At 38.6% G+C, this 19066-nt stretch overlaps 1 protein-coding gene across 1 annotated transcript; it reads right to left on the bottom strand.

Annotated features, from left to right (window-relative positions):
• Positions 1 to 627: 627 nt before the first annotated feature.
• LOC103508781 (L-threonine dehydratase catabolic TdcB-like) lies at positions 628 to 18843 on the bottom strand. Its single transcript, XM_008473349.3, has 5 exons — positions 18732 to 18843; positions 17086 to 17156; positions 14520 to 14807; positions 9495 to 9657; positions 628 to 1072 (listed from the first exon to the last, which is right to left on the bottom strand). The coding sequence occupies exons 1-5, from the start codon at positions 18837 to 18839 to the stop codon at positions 908 to 910; spliced, it is 795 nt and encodes a 264-aa protein (XP_008471571.1). The 5' UTR covers positions 18840 to 18843; the 3' UTR covers positions 628 to 907.
• Between the last annotated feature and the right edge of the window lie 223 nt (positions 18844 to 19066).

The following is a 19066-nucleotide window of genomic DNA, read 5'->3' as shown; positions in this document are numbered from 1 at the left end:
AGTGATTTTTAAAAATTTGGAGTGGAGACCCTGTTTTCTACTGGGAGTTTAGGGCCAAATCATGAATTTTTTTCAAAAAAGCATTTTAAAAAAAAGCATTTTGGCTCAAATGTAAAATGGGTCAAAAAAAGCATTTAAAATGTAAAATGCAAAATGCTTTTTCAAAACCAATTTGAAATGTAAAATGTAAATGTACATTTTACATTTTGCATTTTGCATTTTGCGGTTCGCACATCTCTGGCTGCGATAGAGTCAACATCTATCTTGCTGCTTGCTCTGAAGATGATGTCCTGAGTGACATCGAACCACATTGTTGGTGGGTAAAAATATTTTTTTTTTCTTCTTCCATAATACTTGTAAAATAAATACCTAATAAAAATACTGACATTGACCTTTAGAAAACAATGTGTATTTTTTTTTTTTTTTTTTTTTTTTTTTTTTTTAAAAAAAAAAAAATTTAAAAAAAAAAAAAAAAAAAAAAAAAAAAAAAAAAATCTCAAAACAGCTAACTCACAACACAAATCACAGGTTATTATTTATTTATTTCATTTTTGTTTACAAAATATACGTGCAGTTTTGCGCATGAAATTTAAAACTGCGCATGAAATCGATGCGCATGAAATTTAAAACTGATTCTGATTGGTTGATTCAATTTGAGATCCTTCTTTCCCTTCGCAAAGACTGGTCAACGTCAAACGAGTCTTGGCAAAGGTCAAGCTTGAGATTCTTCTTAGAACTAGAAAGAACGTTTTTAGGTAGAAAAACCAGTTAATAAATACCGAATTATTGCAATCCTGTGCTCAGCACGTGCTCAACTGCAAAGGACATCCTTATATTTGTTCATAAATACGGGTGTAGTGTCCTAATACCCTGATAGAGAGTAGACAGGGTTGAAAATCTAACCATTTTATCTCACCATTTTATCTATCAACGGTGCAGCCGTTTCAAACGCATTCCATCCCACAAGAGGTACGGCTAAACCATCAGCTAGAGTAGGTTGCACGGAAACTGGGGTTGGTTTTCCGTGTTTGATTGCTGTTGAAAAACTTGCACACCTGTCTGATTCAACACCCTGAAAATCAAGTTAATGGCCCAATGAACTCCAAGTTTTTACTCTTAGGTAAACTGACATCATCAGTGACATTTTGTTAGTCTTACATCTGGTCAGTTGGAGGAACACCAGTTGCGTCCAAAAATCCCAAATGATATTTGCGTCCCAACCAAAAAAAAGGTCATCCGAGTTGCGTCCGCGATACCTGTCAAGCCGACCGTATCGAGTAAATCTGTAGCTTCATGCTGGACATGAATCCTACCGTATCGCCAGATCTAAGTTATATTTCTCCTACCTTAATGGCGGAACCATGATTTCATGTGACACATGAATCTGTCCGCAAAAGGTAACACTGGACACTGCTCAATTGCTCATTTGTGACAGCTCCTTTTATAGCAACATTTTTTTTTTTTTCGTGGTGCTGCTTCATATCTTGTTGAAGTTCAGTCTTTCCTCCGGACAGCTGAAGCTGATATCAGTCAATATCTACAACGTAAGGAAATCAAATGGAACTTTATTCCACCAAGCGCTCCTAACTTCGGAGGTTTGTGGGAAGCTGGTGTTCGTTCAGTGAAGAAGCACTTATCTCATGTCCTGAATGGACAAGCTTTCAATTTTGAACAGCTATCTACCATTTTGATTTCCATTGAAGGAATTTTGAATTCCAGACCGATTTGTGCTATCAACTCTAGCCCCAATGATGGCGTGAACTATCTTACACCAGGACACTTCCTCATTGGAGCTCCCTTGCTTGCCAGACCTGAGCATGATCTTAGTGAAGAACCAATGACTCATCTGCAACGTTGGAAATTGATATCCCATATCTCTCAGTGTTTTTGGAAAAAGTGGTCCAAAGACTACTTGAACACTCTGATTCAACGTCCAAAGTGGACTCAATCTCCTGATAGTGTTAAGGTGGGCGATGTCGTCCTCATTCAAGGAGTCAACTTGCCATCGCAGATGTGGCCTATTGGGAGAGTAACTCATATCTTACCTGGACCTGATGGTGTCGTCCGAGTTGTGAAACTCAAAACCACCAAGGGTGAATTGATACGTCCTGTATCAAAAGTGGCTGTACTGCCACTATCAGAATAGTCTAATGTTTTATTAACAATCTTTGTCTTTTTTGGTGTTGGGTTTTTTTGTGTAATTTTTTCTTACCATTTGTCAGTACTAGTTTAGCTTATTATATTTTGTCTTTTTCTGAGAGATCTTTTGAATCTTCTACCCTTTTGTTTTTTGATCTTGCATCTTTATCTTTTGTTTTTTGATCCTTGTGATCTTTTGAATCTGAAATTGTTTACCCTTTTGTTTTTGATCTTGCATCTTTATCTTTTGTTTTTTGATCCTTGTGATCTTTTGAATCTGAAATTGTGGATAATGTACCCCAGATGAGTAGGAGTATTAACTCTGAATCTCATCCTCCATTGGGAGGCAGCCTCACGGATTCATGCAGATCACTTGTTGGACTTCGCAGTCACCAGAGAAACGCCATCTGTAGAAGAGCATTGGAGGAGCAGGAATCGTCGGCCACGACGGATACCTAGATCATGTACTACAGGTTTAAGTGGGAAAAGGTGGTATACAAAATATCTCAAAAACGGTTCGTCGTAGAGCGATGAAATTTGCCATGCTATCCCGGTAGGGTCCAAGGACGCCAGGGCCGTATTGCGGGAGGGGGGGGGAGTCCCCCCCCCGCAAAAGAAGAAGAGAAGTAAGAAGCAAACAAATCAGCAGACGAAAGAGGAGAAGAAGACTCGATACCATTATACCTCAACTCAACACCTTAGGAAGACTGGATCCACGAGATCCACCACGCAGATTTTTGTTGTACTTCCAGAAGTAATGTGGGTCAACTTTAATGTTACGTAGAACAAAATTGAGGTAAGAGGAATAGCACTGAGACGCAACATTTACCTTGGGCTCTGAGATTCGAGAACTGATGATAGAAATGAGGATGACCAGTCGACTTGTACAACTTATGGAAGTGTTTCTTACTGATAACAAGAGATTTCAGATGAGATGTGAACCAAACCGGAAAACTGTCACGTTTTAACAAGATAGGAGGAACAAAAACTTGGAAAATATTATTGAAAAAATCATTGCAGAGTTTAACGTTTTCCTCGACGTCCAAAGAATACAAATAACTGTCCAAAGAAGAAAATATGTTATTGAGAATCAAGTATGGGGCCTTACGAAAGTTGTACCCAGAAAACTGCTCAACTACTGATTCAACAATACTGTTAAGAGGGAACTGGATCAGAAGAGGGGGATGACTAGGGTCAATCGGCAAAAAAGATGAAGTAGGTTCAACAGAACAAGTAACAGAGAATAGAACTAGATTCAGAACCCTATCAATGTTGTTATGGATGAAATTAAACTGATACAAGTCATGATAAGAAATGAAATCTAAGAAGATACAACTACGAGGAGTAGAACTGAATGGCAGATTATCAAAATCGGTCCAAGATAATTCGGGAAGATTGTAATTGTCAAGTGATACGAAGGTATCATCAGGATAGAGCCCACGCAGCAGCTCAACCTCTTCGAAATGAGAAGAGAAAAACAGTGGAGGAGAAGTCGGTGGAATATACACCAAGCCGATCACAAGACTCTTGAGATTCGGGTCTTTTGTAGCCACACGAACAGCTGTTCATACCCACAGGATGAGTGGCATATGAGAAAAGAAGAGAAACGATCGCTAACTGCCAGGAGAACACTACCGCCGCTCTTCTTCCCCTTATTCCTCCTATTAGTTGTACCTTAAATATATACAGCCCCTTGTGTAACTGACTGACTGACTGACTGACTCACTAACTTAGATCATGTTAGTTTGTTCCACCATAAATTTTAAAAAATAAGTTAAATTTTGGAAAGATTTGGAATAAATGCTTAACAGCTTAGGGCATTGCACATTAATTTTAAATTTTAAAGGAAAACGTCCGTCAGTGCGGTTTTTACTTTTTCCGATAACTAAAATTGACTACAAAAAAAAAAAAAAAAAAAAAAAGGACTGACAACTGATAGCAACACTTTCTCATTTACTTTAGTAATAGAAAGAAGAAGAGAAGAAAAAATGATCTTTTTTTAAGTTTTTTTTTTTTCATTCCATCAAATCTGTTTCCCTTTACATGTTAATCTACTTTAGCTATATTATTTATGATTCCAGGCGCTATTCGATCGACATCAGTCAATGGAGATTTAGTAAAAATGGAAAATTTCAATAGCTAAAGCAGGCAACTCACATATATTTTAATATATCTCGGGTAAAGTGTTTTGACAGCTAACGGCAAACTCCAGCTATGAGGCCACCTCCTCCAACAGGGACACTACGATGGCATCAATATTAGGCAACCTGATCCACAATCTCCAATCCCACAGTGCCTTGTCCTGCCATAATATCGGGATGATCATATCTGAGGGGAGCATTTTTATATTTCAATTCAATTTATTGAATCACATTTTTTCATTTTATAAAATTAAATATTTAGTAGGTCAGGGCCGTACCAGGATTTGTGAAGAGGGAGGGAATGGATGGATGCTCCCAAAATTTTCGAAGTCTAGGCCTACAGAAAGGAGAAAAAGCTAACCCCCCTAAATCGGTGAAATGACAGATGACCAGATGCGCTCAAAAGCAATTAAAAAGGTTCTTCGAACCCAAATTTGGACTCGAAAAAATATGCATATGGGCCTAAAAAAAAAAAAAGAAAAAAAAAAAAAATCTGGTGTGAACATCACACGACTTTCATTATCCTATTGAATATGCTTATTTGAGTGCTTCTTTTACCCTAACTTTTACAATTATCTCTAACCGTTTTTTTGTCGCTATAACTGAAAACCGTAAAAAACGGTCGAAATCTGTCTCAAAAAGCGGTCAAAATACCGCCAACCGCAGCACCTATTTTCACCAAACGTTTTGTGTTGCATCCTTGTCACATTTTTGAACTACATACCAAATTTCAAGTCTCTAGCTTATACCGTTCCCGAGATTGTTAAATTACACCGAAAACCGCCAAAAAGCTGTAAAATGCCGCCAACCGTTGCACCGGTCTTAACCAAAAGTCTTAACTGTGTCACATCCTTGTCACATTTGACAGCTACATACCAAATTTCAAGTCTCTAGCTCTTACCGTTCTCGAGATATTTTGTTGACAGACAGTTTCGTGTCGCATCCTTGTCACATTTGACATCTACATACCAAATTTCGAGTCTCTAGCTCTTACCGTTCTCGAGATATTTTGACAGACAGACACACGGACCAATGGCTGAAACTTTGGATTTAGGCTCTAGGGACCTCAAAACGTGTTTTGACACTAAAAACTGACCATCGAAAATTTGACCCGATTACATTACTTTCCTTCCTATAGGATAAGGTAGCAGGTAGTTTTTTATTTAGGTTGAATCAAAACTAGTTAGGTAGGTACCTAAATAGGAGGAACACCAGATGCGTCCGAAAATCCCAAATCATCCGATTTGCGTCCCAACCCAAAAAAAAGGTCATCCGAGTTGCGTCCGCGGTACCTGAGATTGAACCTATATACTTGAGCATAAAGTAAATAAATAAGTATACATATAATATAACGAACAGGGTGACCAAAAATTTTTTCCTAGTTGAGATAGAAACATCTGGTTTTTTTTACTTCTTCGGAAATCTTCGGACTATAATTCCGAATGCTTTGGAATCATAATAAACAAACGCCGGCTTCTCAGTCTGCATTTGAAAGGAGCAACAGATACACAAGTTCCTAAGCATGTCCTACCGTAACGCCTCCTATCTGTAAAAATCAAGCCGACCGTATCGAGTAAATCTGTAGCTTCATGCTGGACATGAATCCTACCGTATCGCCAGATCTAAGTTATATTTCTCCTACCTTAATGGCGGAACCATGATTTCATGTGACACATGAATCTGTCCGCAAAAGGTAACACTGGACACTGCTCAATTGCTCATTTGTGACAGCTCCTTTTATAGCAACATTTTTCTTGGACGTGTTTTCTCTGAATATTGAATGAGTCTAATACATCGAGAGTGAACTTTGAAATGGTTCCTCTTGATCCAAACCAGATACCGATGACCTCATACTTTCTGTTGGGATATTTTTCACTATACTTCTCCTTCAAATACTCAATACATGGCTCATAGATGGACTTCTTTTCTTTGTCAACTTTCTCTGCTTGATCATTATCATTGGACTCATATCGAATAGTAGGATCCAGAATGTATGCCTTTTTGTCATTCTTGGGGAAAGCCACAATATCACAAAATCTTCTCGAACCATTGCTATCAACACAAGACACTTCCTCGTAGCATTCCACTTGTTTTTCTTTCAGCAACTCGATGATTCTCCTTTTGATCTTGTGGTGGCGAGATGTGACCAATGGTTCATTGTAGCAACAAGAACCCAATACATTTGGGAGTGTTTCCTTCTCTCTGAAGCATCTGCGACAGAGGTTAGAGTTGTTGCTGGAACTTTGAACTCCCGGTACACCTGCGAGGTTTGCATAGTTCACGCTGAGCTTGATGGCTGCAACCCATTCCGAAGATGAAAGGGAATTCTTGTTTGTAATGAAGGCATTTGCTTGTTTGTGATCGGCAAAGTGTTTTACTCCAATTCCTTGGTAGGATCCTTTCGACCATTCTTCAAATGATTTTGTTCTCAATGCACTCCGCAATTCTCTGGAGTTTGTACCTTCTACTTTCAAGTGATCTACACATGTCTTCATTTCAGCATTGCAATCAAAGGAGATGTGTAAAATCTCATCATTCACAGAAGATAATTTGCTTGCAATCGAGTAGTGTTGTAAGTACAGTTCCCACTTGCAGTTCAATATCCCAAGTCCTCTCACATTTCTAGGTGCATATAACATGGAAGTTATAGTGTGAGTGGGGAGACCGACGATTGCCTTCACTGTTCTTCGAATGATGATGTCCATGCCTTCTAGTAGAGAATTAGGTATATTCGACAATTGAGCAATTTGTAGCGGGTAGATTAGAGTTGGAGATAAGTACTGGTTGATAACATTCAACTTCTGGTCTGGTTTTAATAGTGGACTTGTAATCAACTTCTGACAGTTCTTGGTGAATACTTCAAGCACATCATGATCGAACTTTATTTCATCATTGAACGTGCATCCAAGATATTTTATACATTCATCAGACGAGATACTCCGTATGACATCCCCTGATAGACGAGACAGGCTTTCAGGGCATAAAGTCCCATTTCTCAGAATAATGGCGTGACTCTTTTTAGGGTTGATGCCGATTCCAATTTTATGCAACAAGCTTTGTATCAATTGAATAGAATGGACAGCTGATTTTTTTGAATTAGATGCTACAGCTTTGTCATCAGCAAAACCTGCCAAACTGACAGCGTCATAGTTAGGATGAAGTTTGTATCCAAATCTGTCAGCGTATACAGGGTCGCAAAGTTCATTGTATACAAAGTTCACTGCTATGTTGAACAATAATGGAGATATTGGACAACCTTGACAAACTCCGCGTTGGATGAGAATGTCTTTTGAAACCTTGAAGTTGCATTCAATCTTAGTCATGTTGTTACTTATGAGTTTCGTTACTTAAGCTTTCAAATTATTTGGAATTCCCAGAGCTTTAATAGATTTGAAAATGTGGGCGTGGCCAATGCTATCAAAAGCCTTTGAGACATCCAAGAATAAAACAATACATGTTTTTCTGTTGGCCTTGCGAGATATTGACGTTTTTTAGTTCCCCATAAGAAATACACGGGAAACACACTTTGAGGCCAGCAAAACTTTTCCTACGTTTAATATTTTTGCTCTCGCTTTTAGTTTTCATTTCTTCGAGAAATGAAATCCGGGAGCGCGCAGCGCGACCGTAAACAAGGGAGCGCGAAGCGCGACCACATGCACAACCCCGCGAAGCCCCGGGAGCGCGCAGCGCGACCTTATACTAAACCCCGCAAAGCCCCGGGAGCGCGCAGCGCGACCGCATGCACAACCCCGCGAAGCCCCGGAAGCGCGCAGCGCGACCGTCGTCATGAATCCTCTCTGATTACAATTCAATGTGATCTCATCCCTCAGCTTACGATCCAACACTTTCTCTATTATTCTTCTCACAATTAGAAAGATAGTAATCGGTCTCCAGTTACCAATATCAGTTTCACAGCCACCTTTGAATATCAATATAGTTCTGGCCTTTCTCAGAACATCAGGAACGAAAGACGTTTTCAACATAGGGTTGGGACATCGACATCGATGTTTTGAAAACATCGATACATCGGAACAAAAACATCGATGTCAACATCGATGTTTTTCTTTCGATGGAAACATCGAACATCGATGTTTTATTTTTCGATGTTCGATGTTTTTGAAGACCACAGATAAGTCTGTGGTATTATTAAAAAAAGTCTGTGGAAAGGACTTTCTTTTGAAAAAAAAAAAAATCGTGTGAACGCGGTCTTATGGTTTACCTCTGTGGAGTCTGTGGTTCCTCATGAAGTGGGATTTTGATTTTTTTTTTTCAGTTTCCAAAAAAATTCCCTCGAACTTGAAATTTCCCATACGGAATTTACGCGGAAAGGACCATATAAACCGAAAATCCGAAAAACATCGAAATCCCGATAATATCGAGCATCGATGTTTTTGATTACGATACATCGGATACTCGATATATCGAAGTTTAAAAACATCGATGTATCGAACATCGATGTTTTCGTCTCGATGTCCCAACCCTAATTTCAACATAATCTGAGCAATTAACAAGATGATTTCTCCCATTTTCAATTCTTTGATTGTTTTGATTAACACCTTGTCAGGACCTGGTGACGTATGAAATGAAGTGGATTTAATGGCTTAAACAGTCAGCTCCCATGGCGTAGTGGTCACTGCGCTCGCCTTGCACGCGGGAGACCCGGGTTCGATTCCCGGCGGGGTCAAATTGTATCATGCAAATGATTGATTCCGTGACTGGCTGTTGCGGGGCCCACTCAGCCTCGTGAGGAAAATGAGTAGCTATGACATAGAAATAAATGCGCATAGCGCATAGCGACCGGTGCCAGCATGGTAGGTAATGGATTTTAGGATTATTGAGATACATATTGGGAAAATCCTACAATGCTGCAGTGAGCACCAAAGTTGTGACATAATAAGACAAAGAAACTGCATTTAAATTTAAAGGCTTAAACAACATCAGCCAGAGAAATACTTTAAAATTGACAAAAAAAAAAAAAAAAAAAAAAAATGGACTGATAGCAACACTTTCTCATTACTTTAGTAATAGAAAGAAGAAGAGAAGAAAAAATGATCATTTTTAGTTTTTTTTTTTTCATTCCATCAAAATCTTTTCCCTTTAATGTTATCTACTTTACCTATATTATTATGGATTCCAGGCTATGTCGATCGACATCAGTCAAATTGGAGATTTAGTAAAATTGGAAAATTTCAATAGCTAAAGCAGGCAACTCACATATATTTTAATACTCGGGTAAAGTGTTTTGACAGCTAACGCAACTCCAGCTATGAGGCCACCTCCTCCAACAGGAACTACGATGGCATCAATATTAGCAACCTGATCCACAATCTCCAATCCCACAGTGCCTTGTCCTGCCATAATATCGGGATGATCATATCTGAGGGAGCATTTTATATTCAATTCAATTTATTGAATCACATTTTTCATTTTATAAAATTAAATATTTAGGTAGGTCAGGGCCGTATCCAGGATTTTGTGGAAGAGGGAGGGAATGGATGGATGCTCCAAATTTTCGAAGTCTAGCCTACAGAAAGGGAGAAAAAGTAACCCCCCTAAATCGGTGAATGACAGATGACAGATGCGCTCAAAAGCAATTAAAAAAGGTTCTTCGAACCCAAATTTGGACTCGAAAAAATATGCATATGGGCTTAAAAAAAAGAAAAAAAAATCTGGTGTGAACATCACACGACTTTCATTATCCTATTGAATTATGCTTATTTGAGTGTTCTTTTACCCTAACTTTTACAATATCTCTAACCGTTTTGTCGCTATAACTGAAAACCGCTAAAAGTAGATTTGAACTTGTTTTCAATATCCTCCATACTTATTTTACAAGTTTTTCCCAAGTTTTCATCCATGATTTTACGAACAATCCTCTTTCTTTGATTATAGTAATAGTATTGGGCCAGTTCATAATCATATTTATCCTTTCTCTTTTGTCTTGCTTTTTGTCAGCTCTTCTAGGATTTTTCGACATTGCATAGGTTCTAGTGTTATCGTTATTTTTGTTCTTTTTTCTCAAGCGAAAGAATTTGACAGCGGGATGGAAAAGTCCAGATAGTTTTTCATTTGACTATTTTGACTCGTGCAAGAATTTCATAAATAGTCCAACTTCAGTATTGAAATGTTCAAGAGTACCATTCAGTTCCAGGATACTCTTGAATTTATTATTCCAATATTGACATTTTTTATTGACTTCATTTTTAACTTTGGTTGTTTTGTTAGAGTCATCAGAAACACTCTTGAAAGATTTCTTGGATTTCATTACACTACCAACAATGAACTTATTGGCAACTTCAGGATGCGCTGAAGTGATATGTACTCTGACACCCTCTGACACCATACTTGCCTTTGAACTTCTTATGACAATGGGAACATACACCTTCAATATTGTTGGAACCTGCATCAGAGCTAACATCAATAACAGATGTGGCGGATTGATTTGGCTTGATTTGAAGGACTGGCAAGATCTCTGATGAATTTTAACTCCCTTGCTGCTCTTGAATACTTTAGAACAGAAAGTACAAACATTGGAGTTGTTCTGTTCGGGAGTTTCGGCACTGATCGCGAAGGAACCATCAAGTGATCTCTCAGGACGGGATTCAGTGATGTCAGCCGGAGCATCGTCAGGGCCCGGATTTGGAAGAGGTTGACTAATCGGGGATTGTGGAGGTGTAACAAACGCCTCTGGGTCAATCAGACCATCTTCTGAAGATTCGTCGAAGGTAGAGTCAAACCGGTACCGGGGTCTCCAATACCGGGGATCGTGATTGTAGACAATGCCCCTACATCCATCCGATGTCGATTGCGACATCACGTCATTTTGACAACATCCAATGAACAAAGCAAGAAACAGAACAATAAATTTGAAATAGTATAAACCTATGATGTGTATGTGTGTGTATGAGAAGATATTGTGCAAAGTGTAGGAATTTAGATTTTCAGATTTCCAGAATTTTCAGAATCAGCGAGAGCTCCAATTTGACAATCTAGGAAGAATTCTGAGAAGTACCTACCTAACTACTCGAGTTCAGAAGTAATAAATAGTGTCAATACCTACTAAGTTTAGCAACTAACCTAAATAGCTATATTCCAATTATGGTACAATTGGTATAGTTCCGAGTATTAGGTATCTTCAAATTTTCAAAGAATTTCAAACTTGAAAAGAACTTTGTTTTCCAAAAAACACATAAACAATCTGCCAGCCTCTGGCTGGTTGCCAAATAAAAGCACAGAATACCAATTAATCATAGGATATTTGTCTTCAATAGGATTTTCTTTCTAATCACGTAGATTTCTTGTCACTCTTGTCATTTGCTAACTGAATAGGTATGATTGTGAAGAATATGTAACGACTGTTTGATAATTGTTTCAGATAATTCTTGGACGTGTTTTCTCTGAATATTGAATGAGTCTAATACATCGAGAGTGAACTTTGAAATGGTTCCTCTTGATCCAAACCAGATACCGATGACCTCATACTTTCTGTTGGGATATTTTTCACTATACTTCTCCTTCAAATACTCAATACATGGCTCATAGATGGACTTCTTTTCTTTGTCAACTTTCTCTGCTTGATCATTATCATTGGACTCATATCGAATAGTAGGATCCAGAATGTATGCCTTTTTGTCATTCTTGGGGAAAGCCACAATATCACAAAATCTTCTCGAACCATTGCTATCAACACAAGACACTTCCTCGTAGCATTCCACTTGTTTTTCTTTCAGCAACTCGATGATTCTCCTTTTGATCTTGTGGTGGCGAGATGTGACCAATGGTTCATTGTAGCAACAAGAACCCAATACATTTGGGAGTGTTTCCTTCTCTCTGAAGCATCTGCGACAGAGGTTAGAGTTGTTGCTGGAACTTTGAACTCCCGGTACACCTGCGAGGTTTGCATAGTTCACGCTGAGCTTGATGGCTACAACCCATTCCGAAGATGAAAGGGAATTCTTGTTTGTAATGAAGGCATTTGCTTGTTTGTGATCGGCAAAGTGTTTTACTCCAATTCCTTGGTAGGATCCTTTCGACCATTCTTCAAACCATTTTGTTCATAATGAACTCCGCAATTCTCTGGAGTTTGTACCTCCTACTTTCAAGTGATCTACACATGTCTTCATTTCAGCATTGCAATCAAAGGAGATGTTTAAAATCTCATCATTCACAGAAGATAATTTGCTTGCAATTGAGTAGTGTTGTAAGTACAGTTCCCACTTGCAGTTCAATATCCCAAGTCCTCTCACATTTCTAGGTGCATATAACATGGAAGTTATAGTGTGAGTGGGGAGACCGACGATTGCCTTCACTGTTCTTCGAATGATGATGTCCATGCCTTCTAGAAAAAAAAAAAAAAATCCCCCAAAAACCAGTTTTTTTTTTTTTTGGTTTTTTTGGCTTTATTGTTTTCTGGACAAAAATTGCACCACCATTTTCGTGTTCCTGGTAAAAAGACCTTTCCTTAATTTGATATACCTATAGGTCGACCAGGTTTGGATAAGTCCTTTTATGGGGACAGACAGACAGACGACACCGAAGCGAATACAATAGCCCGTCTACTATACCTTTTCTTCTTCTTCTTTCTTCTTCTTTACCTTTTCCCGCTCATGTGGGGTCGGCATTTTTAGACAACAATTTCCAGTTGCCTCGGTTATGAACATCATCTACTGATAATCCCTTCTCACTCAGATCTTTGTTCACGTTCACGCAATTCTCCCATTTCTTCTTCGGTCTGCCTCTTGCTCTTCGTCCTGCCACTTCTATTCTGCTCACTTTCCAACGCGAATCGCAAAAAAAAATATTGAATGTTGTTGTTGTAGAAGTGGCTTTAGCTTTCGCCGAATGGTGTTGGCAGAGTAAAGAAAAGACATCTTTTTGTATCTGCCATACACCGGGGTGATGGTCTCTAGCCATGTTTAACTGGCTCGTCCTGAACCGCAGTCAACCATCGTGAGGACTTGTGCTTATTCTATAGAAGCAGGGAAAACCCTTTGAAACTGCCAGCTAGCTAGGCTGGTTAGGGTTAGCTGTTCCCCTCCCTGTTTATAGTCCCACAGCCAGACGCTAGTCTACTCTCTGTTTAACGTCCCCTAGCCAGACCAAAATTATTGAACAGTTGATTATACATAAAATTTTACGTAGAATAATAATATGCAATAAAAAATTGGGGTTCTTATTTAAATTCCAAAGTTCGTACCAAGTTCGCGGTATTCGTAACTTGTTCGCGAATTTCAATAATATAATTTTTTTTCTTTTCTTCTTTTTTTTTTTGTAAAAATCTAAAATATATACAGCCCCTTGTGTAACTGACTGACTGACTCACTCACTCACTCACTCACTCACTCATACTAATTCTAACCCACTTCTAGATGAGCTAGGAAGATGCGGTTTTCACCATTGGATTCCTTATTTTTTTGATTCTCATGATTTTTTTTTATTATCTCAGAAAAAACTATAAAAATTAAAAAAAATATTGAGACTAAAACGAAGAAAATGCGTTCACTAGATCCTAAATATATACAGCCCCTTGTGTAACTGACTGACTGACTCACTGACTCACTCACTCATACTAATTCTAACCCACTTCTAGATGAGCTAGGAAGATGCGGTTTTCACCATTGGATTCCTTATTTTTTGTAGGTACTGGGAAAAATCGGAAAATCCCGAAATTCCAAACCGTTCCCGAGATATTGACGTTTTTTAGTTCCCCATAAGAAATACACGGGAAACACACTTTGAGGCCAGCAAAACTTTTCCTACGTTTAATATTTTTGCTCTCGCTTTTAGTTTTCATTTCTTCGAGAAATGAAATCCGGGAGCGCGCAGCGCGACCGTAAACAAGGGAGCGCGAAGCGCGACCACATGCACAACCCCGCGAAGCCCCGGGAGCGCGCAGCGCGACCTTATACTAAACCCCGCAAAGCCCCGGGAGCGCGCAGCGCGACCGCATGCACAACCCCGCGAAGCCCCGGAAGCGCGCAGCGCGACCGTATACGCAACCCCGCGTAGCGAACACGCGAAGACCCCGGGGGGGTGGAGGGGGGCGAAGCCCCCCTCCCGAGCACGAAGTGCGAGTCAAAAAGATACCTACGTTTTTTTTATTTTTCGAAAACTCCAACGATTCCGAGCAATTTGAGTGGGTCATACATTGGTGGACACCCTGTATGTATACATATAAGTAGATTTTTAGTTAGGTACACTGAGTTGTACCCTAAGACGCTAAGACCTGATGATAAATACCCATTGATGTAGGTCAGTCCTAACTCAGCTCCTTTCTTGAGCGCTATATTCTTCGCCTCCTTCATATCTGCTCCTTCCACTATAACAGTAGCTCCGTATCTCCTACAAGCCTGGATCTTCATGATTGGCGCTACAATAGGCATTACTACCGTTACAGGAATGTTGAGGCGGCTGCCATGATAACACATAGCTTGCGCATGATTTCCCAAGGACGCCGAGATGACGCCTTTCTTCTTCTGGTCTTCAGACAACATTAGAAGAGCATAACACGCTCCACGCTCTTTGAAACTGAAAAGAGGGAGAGCAAGAAATAAATTAGTTATTAATTTTTTGCTTTGATTTGTGGATTCAAAAAACCAAGATACTTGCTTATATTCTTCTGTTTTGATATACTCATTCAATAGTGGTACAAGGCATCTTTTTATCAAAATTTTTGGTATTTGAGTAAGTGTAATTGGTAATATATTTAAAAGCTTGGGCGTTAGGTATATAAAATGTCTTCTTACTGTTTCTTTTTTAATATTGTAAAAAGGTGTAGATCCATTATGTCTGGTAATATTATTTGTTCTATTTCTAGGTTGTTTATATGTGTTGTTTATTTCTCTTTTGTTTATAAAATAAAGTATTTTGTATGAATATATTTGTGTAATATTGAACACATCAAATTCTTTATAGAATAATTTAGTACTATATCTTCTATGTTTGTTCATAATAATTCGAAGTATTATGTTGTGTGTTCTCACGAGAGGTTGCAATGTTGTACAATGTTTTTTACAATTTAATTTACCTACGATCACACAGACAAATACGAAAAAAATTACATTGATTTTGCTAGAAATTTGAAAGACATATTATATATCTTTTACATAAGCTTCTCGATCATATCAGTTGCATCAAGATTTATTTGTGAAAGTTCCTTTTTTATGCTACCTAACCGTACTACCCCCAGAATTTTGCTCATGGGCGAAATTCTTTTTGTGTGTTACCTAACCGTGTTATCCCCAGAAAGTTGCTCATTTGTGAAAGTTCTTTTTTTATACTACCTAACCGTATTATCCCCAGAAATTTGCTCATTTGTGAAAGCTCTTTCTGTATGCTACCTAACCGTATTATCCCCAGAAATTTGCTCATTTGTGAAAGTTCTTTCTGTATGCTACCTAACCGTATTACCCCCAGAAGGTTGCTCATTTGTGAAAGTTCTTTTTATACCTACTAAATACCACCCTACTAAAAATTAAAAACACAAATGGGCTCAGAACTGGCAGAGTTTTCCATTTTGCACTTTCTTTTGTATATATACCCTTGCAATATTGTAATCTATAATTATTGATGCAAATAAACAAATTACAATTACAAATTACAATATGCAACCTAACCGTTTTACTAAGGCCTGATGTACTGAGGCCTAGATATCTACATAGGCAAGCATTGAGACCACTGAGATAGAAATCATACTAGGTATCTACCTATCTACTCTAGGTGCCTGTTTGTTGATTTTTTTTATATTTTGCGGAATTCGGATGTATACCCAAGGGTAATTTGCGGAATTCGGATGTGTTAGGTGCCTGTTTGTTGATTTTTTTTATATTTTGCGGAATTCGGATGTATACCCAAGGGTAATTTGCGGAATTCGGATGTGTTTTTTTTACTACCTTTTTAGACATGTTGCGGAATTCGGATACACCGTCTGTCCCGGGTAAAAATCTGAAATTCTTAACCCATTTTTATGGTTTGTCCCGTAGGTACATCGTTAATATGGCGTTCGTTCGTTTTTTTTTTTTTGCTTTGTTTTAGGTGGCAGGGTTCTCACTTACGTGAGCTCTTTCACCCAACCACTGATTTTTCATATTTGAAATTATTAGAGCCCTCTAATAATTTTATTTTAAAGCAATTTAAAGAAGGTGAGCACCGCGCCTCAGCTGGCAGTGAGTTCCATAATTGTACTGCCGTTACCAGGAGGGAGTTACCCGGGGCTGTGCCTTCGTGTGGTGGCACTTTGAGAAGTTTAATCTCCGCCGATCTTGTGGCATAATTATTTGATTGCGCTAGGTATTCAAAGGCTCCCACCAGGTATTCCGGACATTTCTGATTCAACAGTTTGTAAAGAAATAGCAGCATGTGGACTTTTCGTCGTTCTTCAAGCCTCAGCCAGCCCAATTCATGAAATGACGATGATACATGGTCATAACGCCACAGATTGCAGACATATCTGACACATGCATTACCTGAAGCGATCGACTTAGTTCCGATGTTAGTCCACAGCCATATACCACATCGCAGTAGTCAAAGAGAGGAAGAACCAAGGACTTGGGTCCCGTATACCCAATGTGTGGAGGGAGTAAAATATTTTCTTACGGATCTCCGCAACATTGGGTCTCCAGGATAGAGTGTCGTCAATAATGACACCTAGATTTTTAGAGGACTCCTAATTTCCTTGACGAAATGTCAGGATTGATTCTGGTTACAGAGAATTGATATCGGTAAAGTTTTTAATCACACAATCAAACTAAAAAATTATCGATCTGTCTAGTAAGAACCTTGATACCTTCCTGTTATCTATACTTACCTTCCTGTGACTTGGAAGAAATCCTTTTTCAAGAAAATTTCCATCTTCGTCAGCTCGGATAGATGAGATTTCTGTAAAAAAAAAAAAAATATTAAAAAAAAAAACGAGAGTGAAATAGAGAAGCTTCGTGTTCCGTCTTAATTTACAAATCTTTTGTGAATTGATTTGAAATTCATCATCCAATTTCGTCCGCGAGTACCTGAGCTAAAAATATGCATCATACTAAATTTCAAGTCATTAGCTCTTACCGTTCTCAAGATATTCTGTTTAGAGGTGGCAAAGATCGGTTAACTTTAGGAAACAAGTTCCAACCGTTCAGTTCAGTTCATTGTTCCCAATATAAGTTCAGTTCAGTCAGCCGTTCACTTGATCTAGGCGTAGAATGCATATTCTGGGGGGGGGGGGGGGGGGGACGGGGGGTAAGTTCCAACCGTTGAGTTCAGTTCAACTGTTCCCAATATAAGTTCAGTTCAGTCAGCCGTTCACTTGATCTAGGCGTAGAATGCATATTCAAAGGGGGGGGGGGCAGTGAGATCTCCACGATAAGTACAAGTTCTTCTGCAGAAATATGTACGAGGAAGTACAAAGTAAAGATTCAAGTGCATAGGTACTAGATTTGCTTACAGATTTGTACTGGATGTACTACGAGTGGATAGCTTCAAGATTCATAGCACACGCTGGACGCGAGAGTGATAAAAGTAATGTAATCGGGTCAAATTTTCGATGGTCAGTTTTTAGTGCCAAAACACGATTTGAGGTCCCTAGAACCTAAATCAAAATTTTCAGCAATTGGTCCGTGTCTCCTGTCTGTAAACAAAATATCTCGAGAACGGTAAGAGCTAGAGACTTGAAATTTGGTATGTATCTTTCAAATGTGACAAGAATGCGACACACAAAATATCTCGAGAACGGTAAGAGCTAGAGACTTGAAATTTGGTATGTAGATGTCAAATGTGACAAGGATGCGACACGAAACTTTTAGTTAAGATCGGTTCAACGCTTGGTGGTATTTTACCGTTTGTTGGCGGTTTTCGGTGTATTTTAACAAAATCTCGGGAACGGTATGAGCTAGAGACTTGAAATTTGGTATGTAGCTCACAAAATATGACAAGGATGTAACACAAACGCGTTAGGTTGAGATAGGTGCTGCGGTTAGCGGTATTTTGACCGCTTTCGGACCGATTTCGACCGTTTTTTTTTGCGGTTTTTAGCTATACCGACCAAACGGTTAGAGATATTGTAAAAGTTAGGGTAGAAGAACCCCCAAATAAGCATCATTCAATAGGATAAGGAAAGTCGTGGGATGTTCACCCCAGATTTTTTTTTTTTTTTTTTTAAGCCTACGTCAGTACGGTGAACAGTTTAAGTTTCTAGATCAGAGAAAACGAGTTGAATGAAGGTGACTTAAACCCTAAACTTGGAGAAAAAAAAATCGCTTACGGCACTATTCATGTCTAATGTAAAAATTGGGGGCTCAAAACCCAAGGTTAGAAAAAATAAAATTAAGGAAAAATTTAAAAAATTTTTTAAAAAAAAAAAAAAAAAAAAAATCGCGGCTGCCCCCCCTGTCTAGACTGGCTACGCCCATAACTATAGGTACCATCATTTGACCATACATGGCCTAAGTGTACTATCCCATCACTTACCATACATGGTGTAAGTACTATCCCATCTTTTATTTTGTAAGCGGCTGAGGTGATGTCAGCAAACTTCAGCTGTCTTGGACTTGATTCCAAACAAAATGGATCGTACATTTCCGTCTGAAAAATGGAAATCCATTTTGTTAAAACCTTCCTATGTACCTATGTAGGGATAATAGGCTATGACCAGAGAAGTTCAAATGCCATATTGCCATGGCGCCATACTATTTTGCCATATCTTAGCAAAATTTGGAAAAATGCCATAAAAAGTCTTATTTTTCCGTACTTTTTACCAATAAGCCAGTACATTTTACTGAATTTCAAATTTAATTGGTCTTTTT

Source organism: Diaphorina citri, unplaced genomic scaffold (genome assembly GCF_000475195.1).
Source record: "Diaphorina citri unplaced genomic scaffold, Diaci psyllid genome assembly version 1.1 scaffold434, whole genome shotgun sequence".
Lineage (NCBI taxonomy): Eukaryota > Metazoa > Arthropoda > Insecta > Hemiptera > Psyllidae > Diaphorina > Diaphorina citri.
The sequence above is the reverse complement of the archived record's forward strand: the minus strand, read 5'-3'. Positions and strand labels throughout refer to the sequence as shown.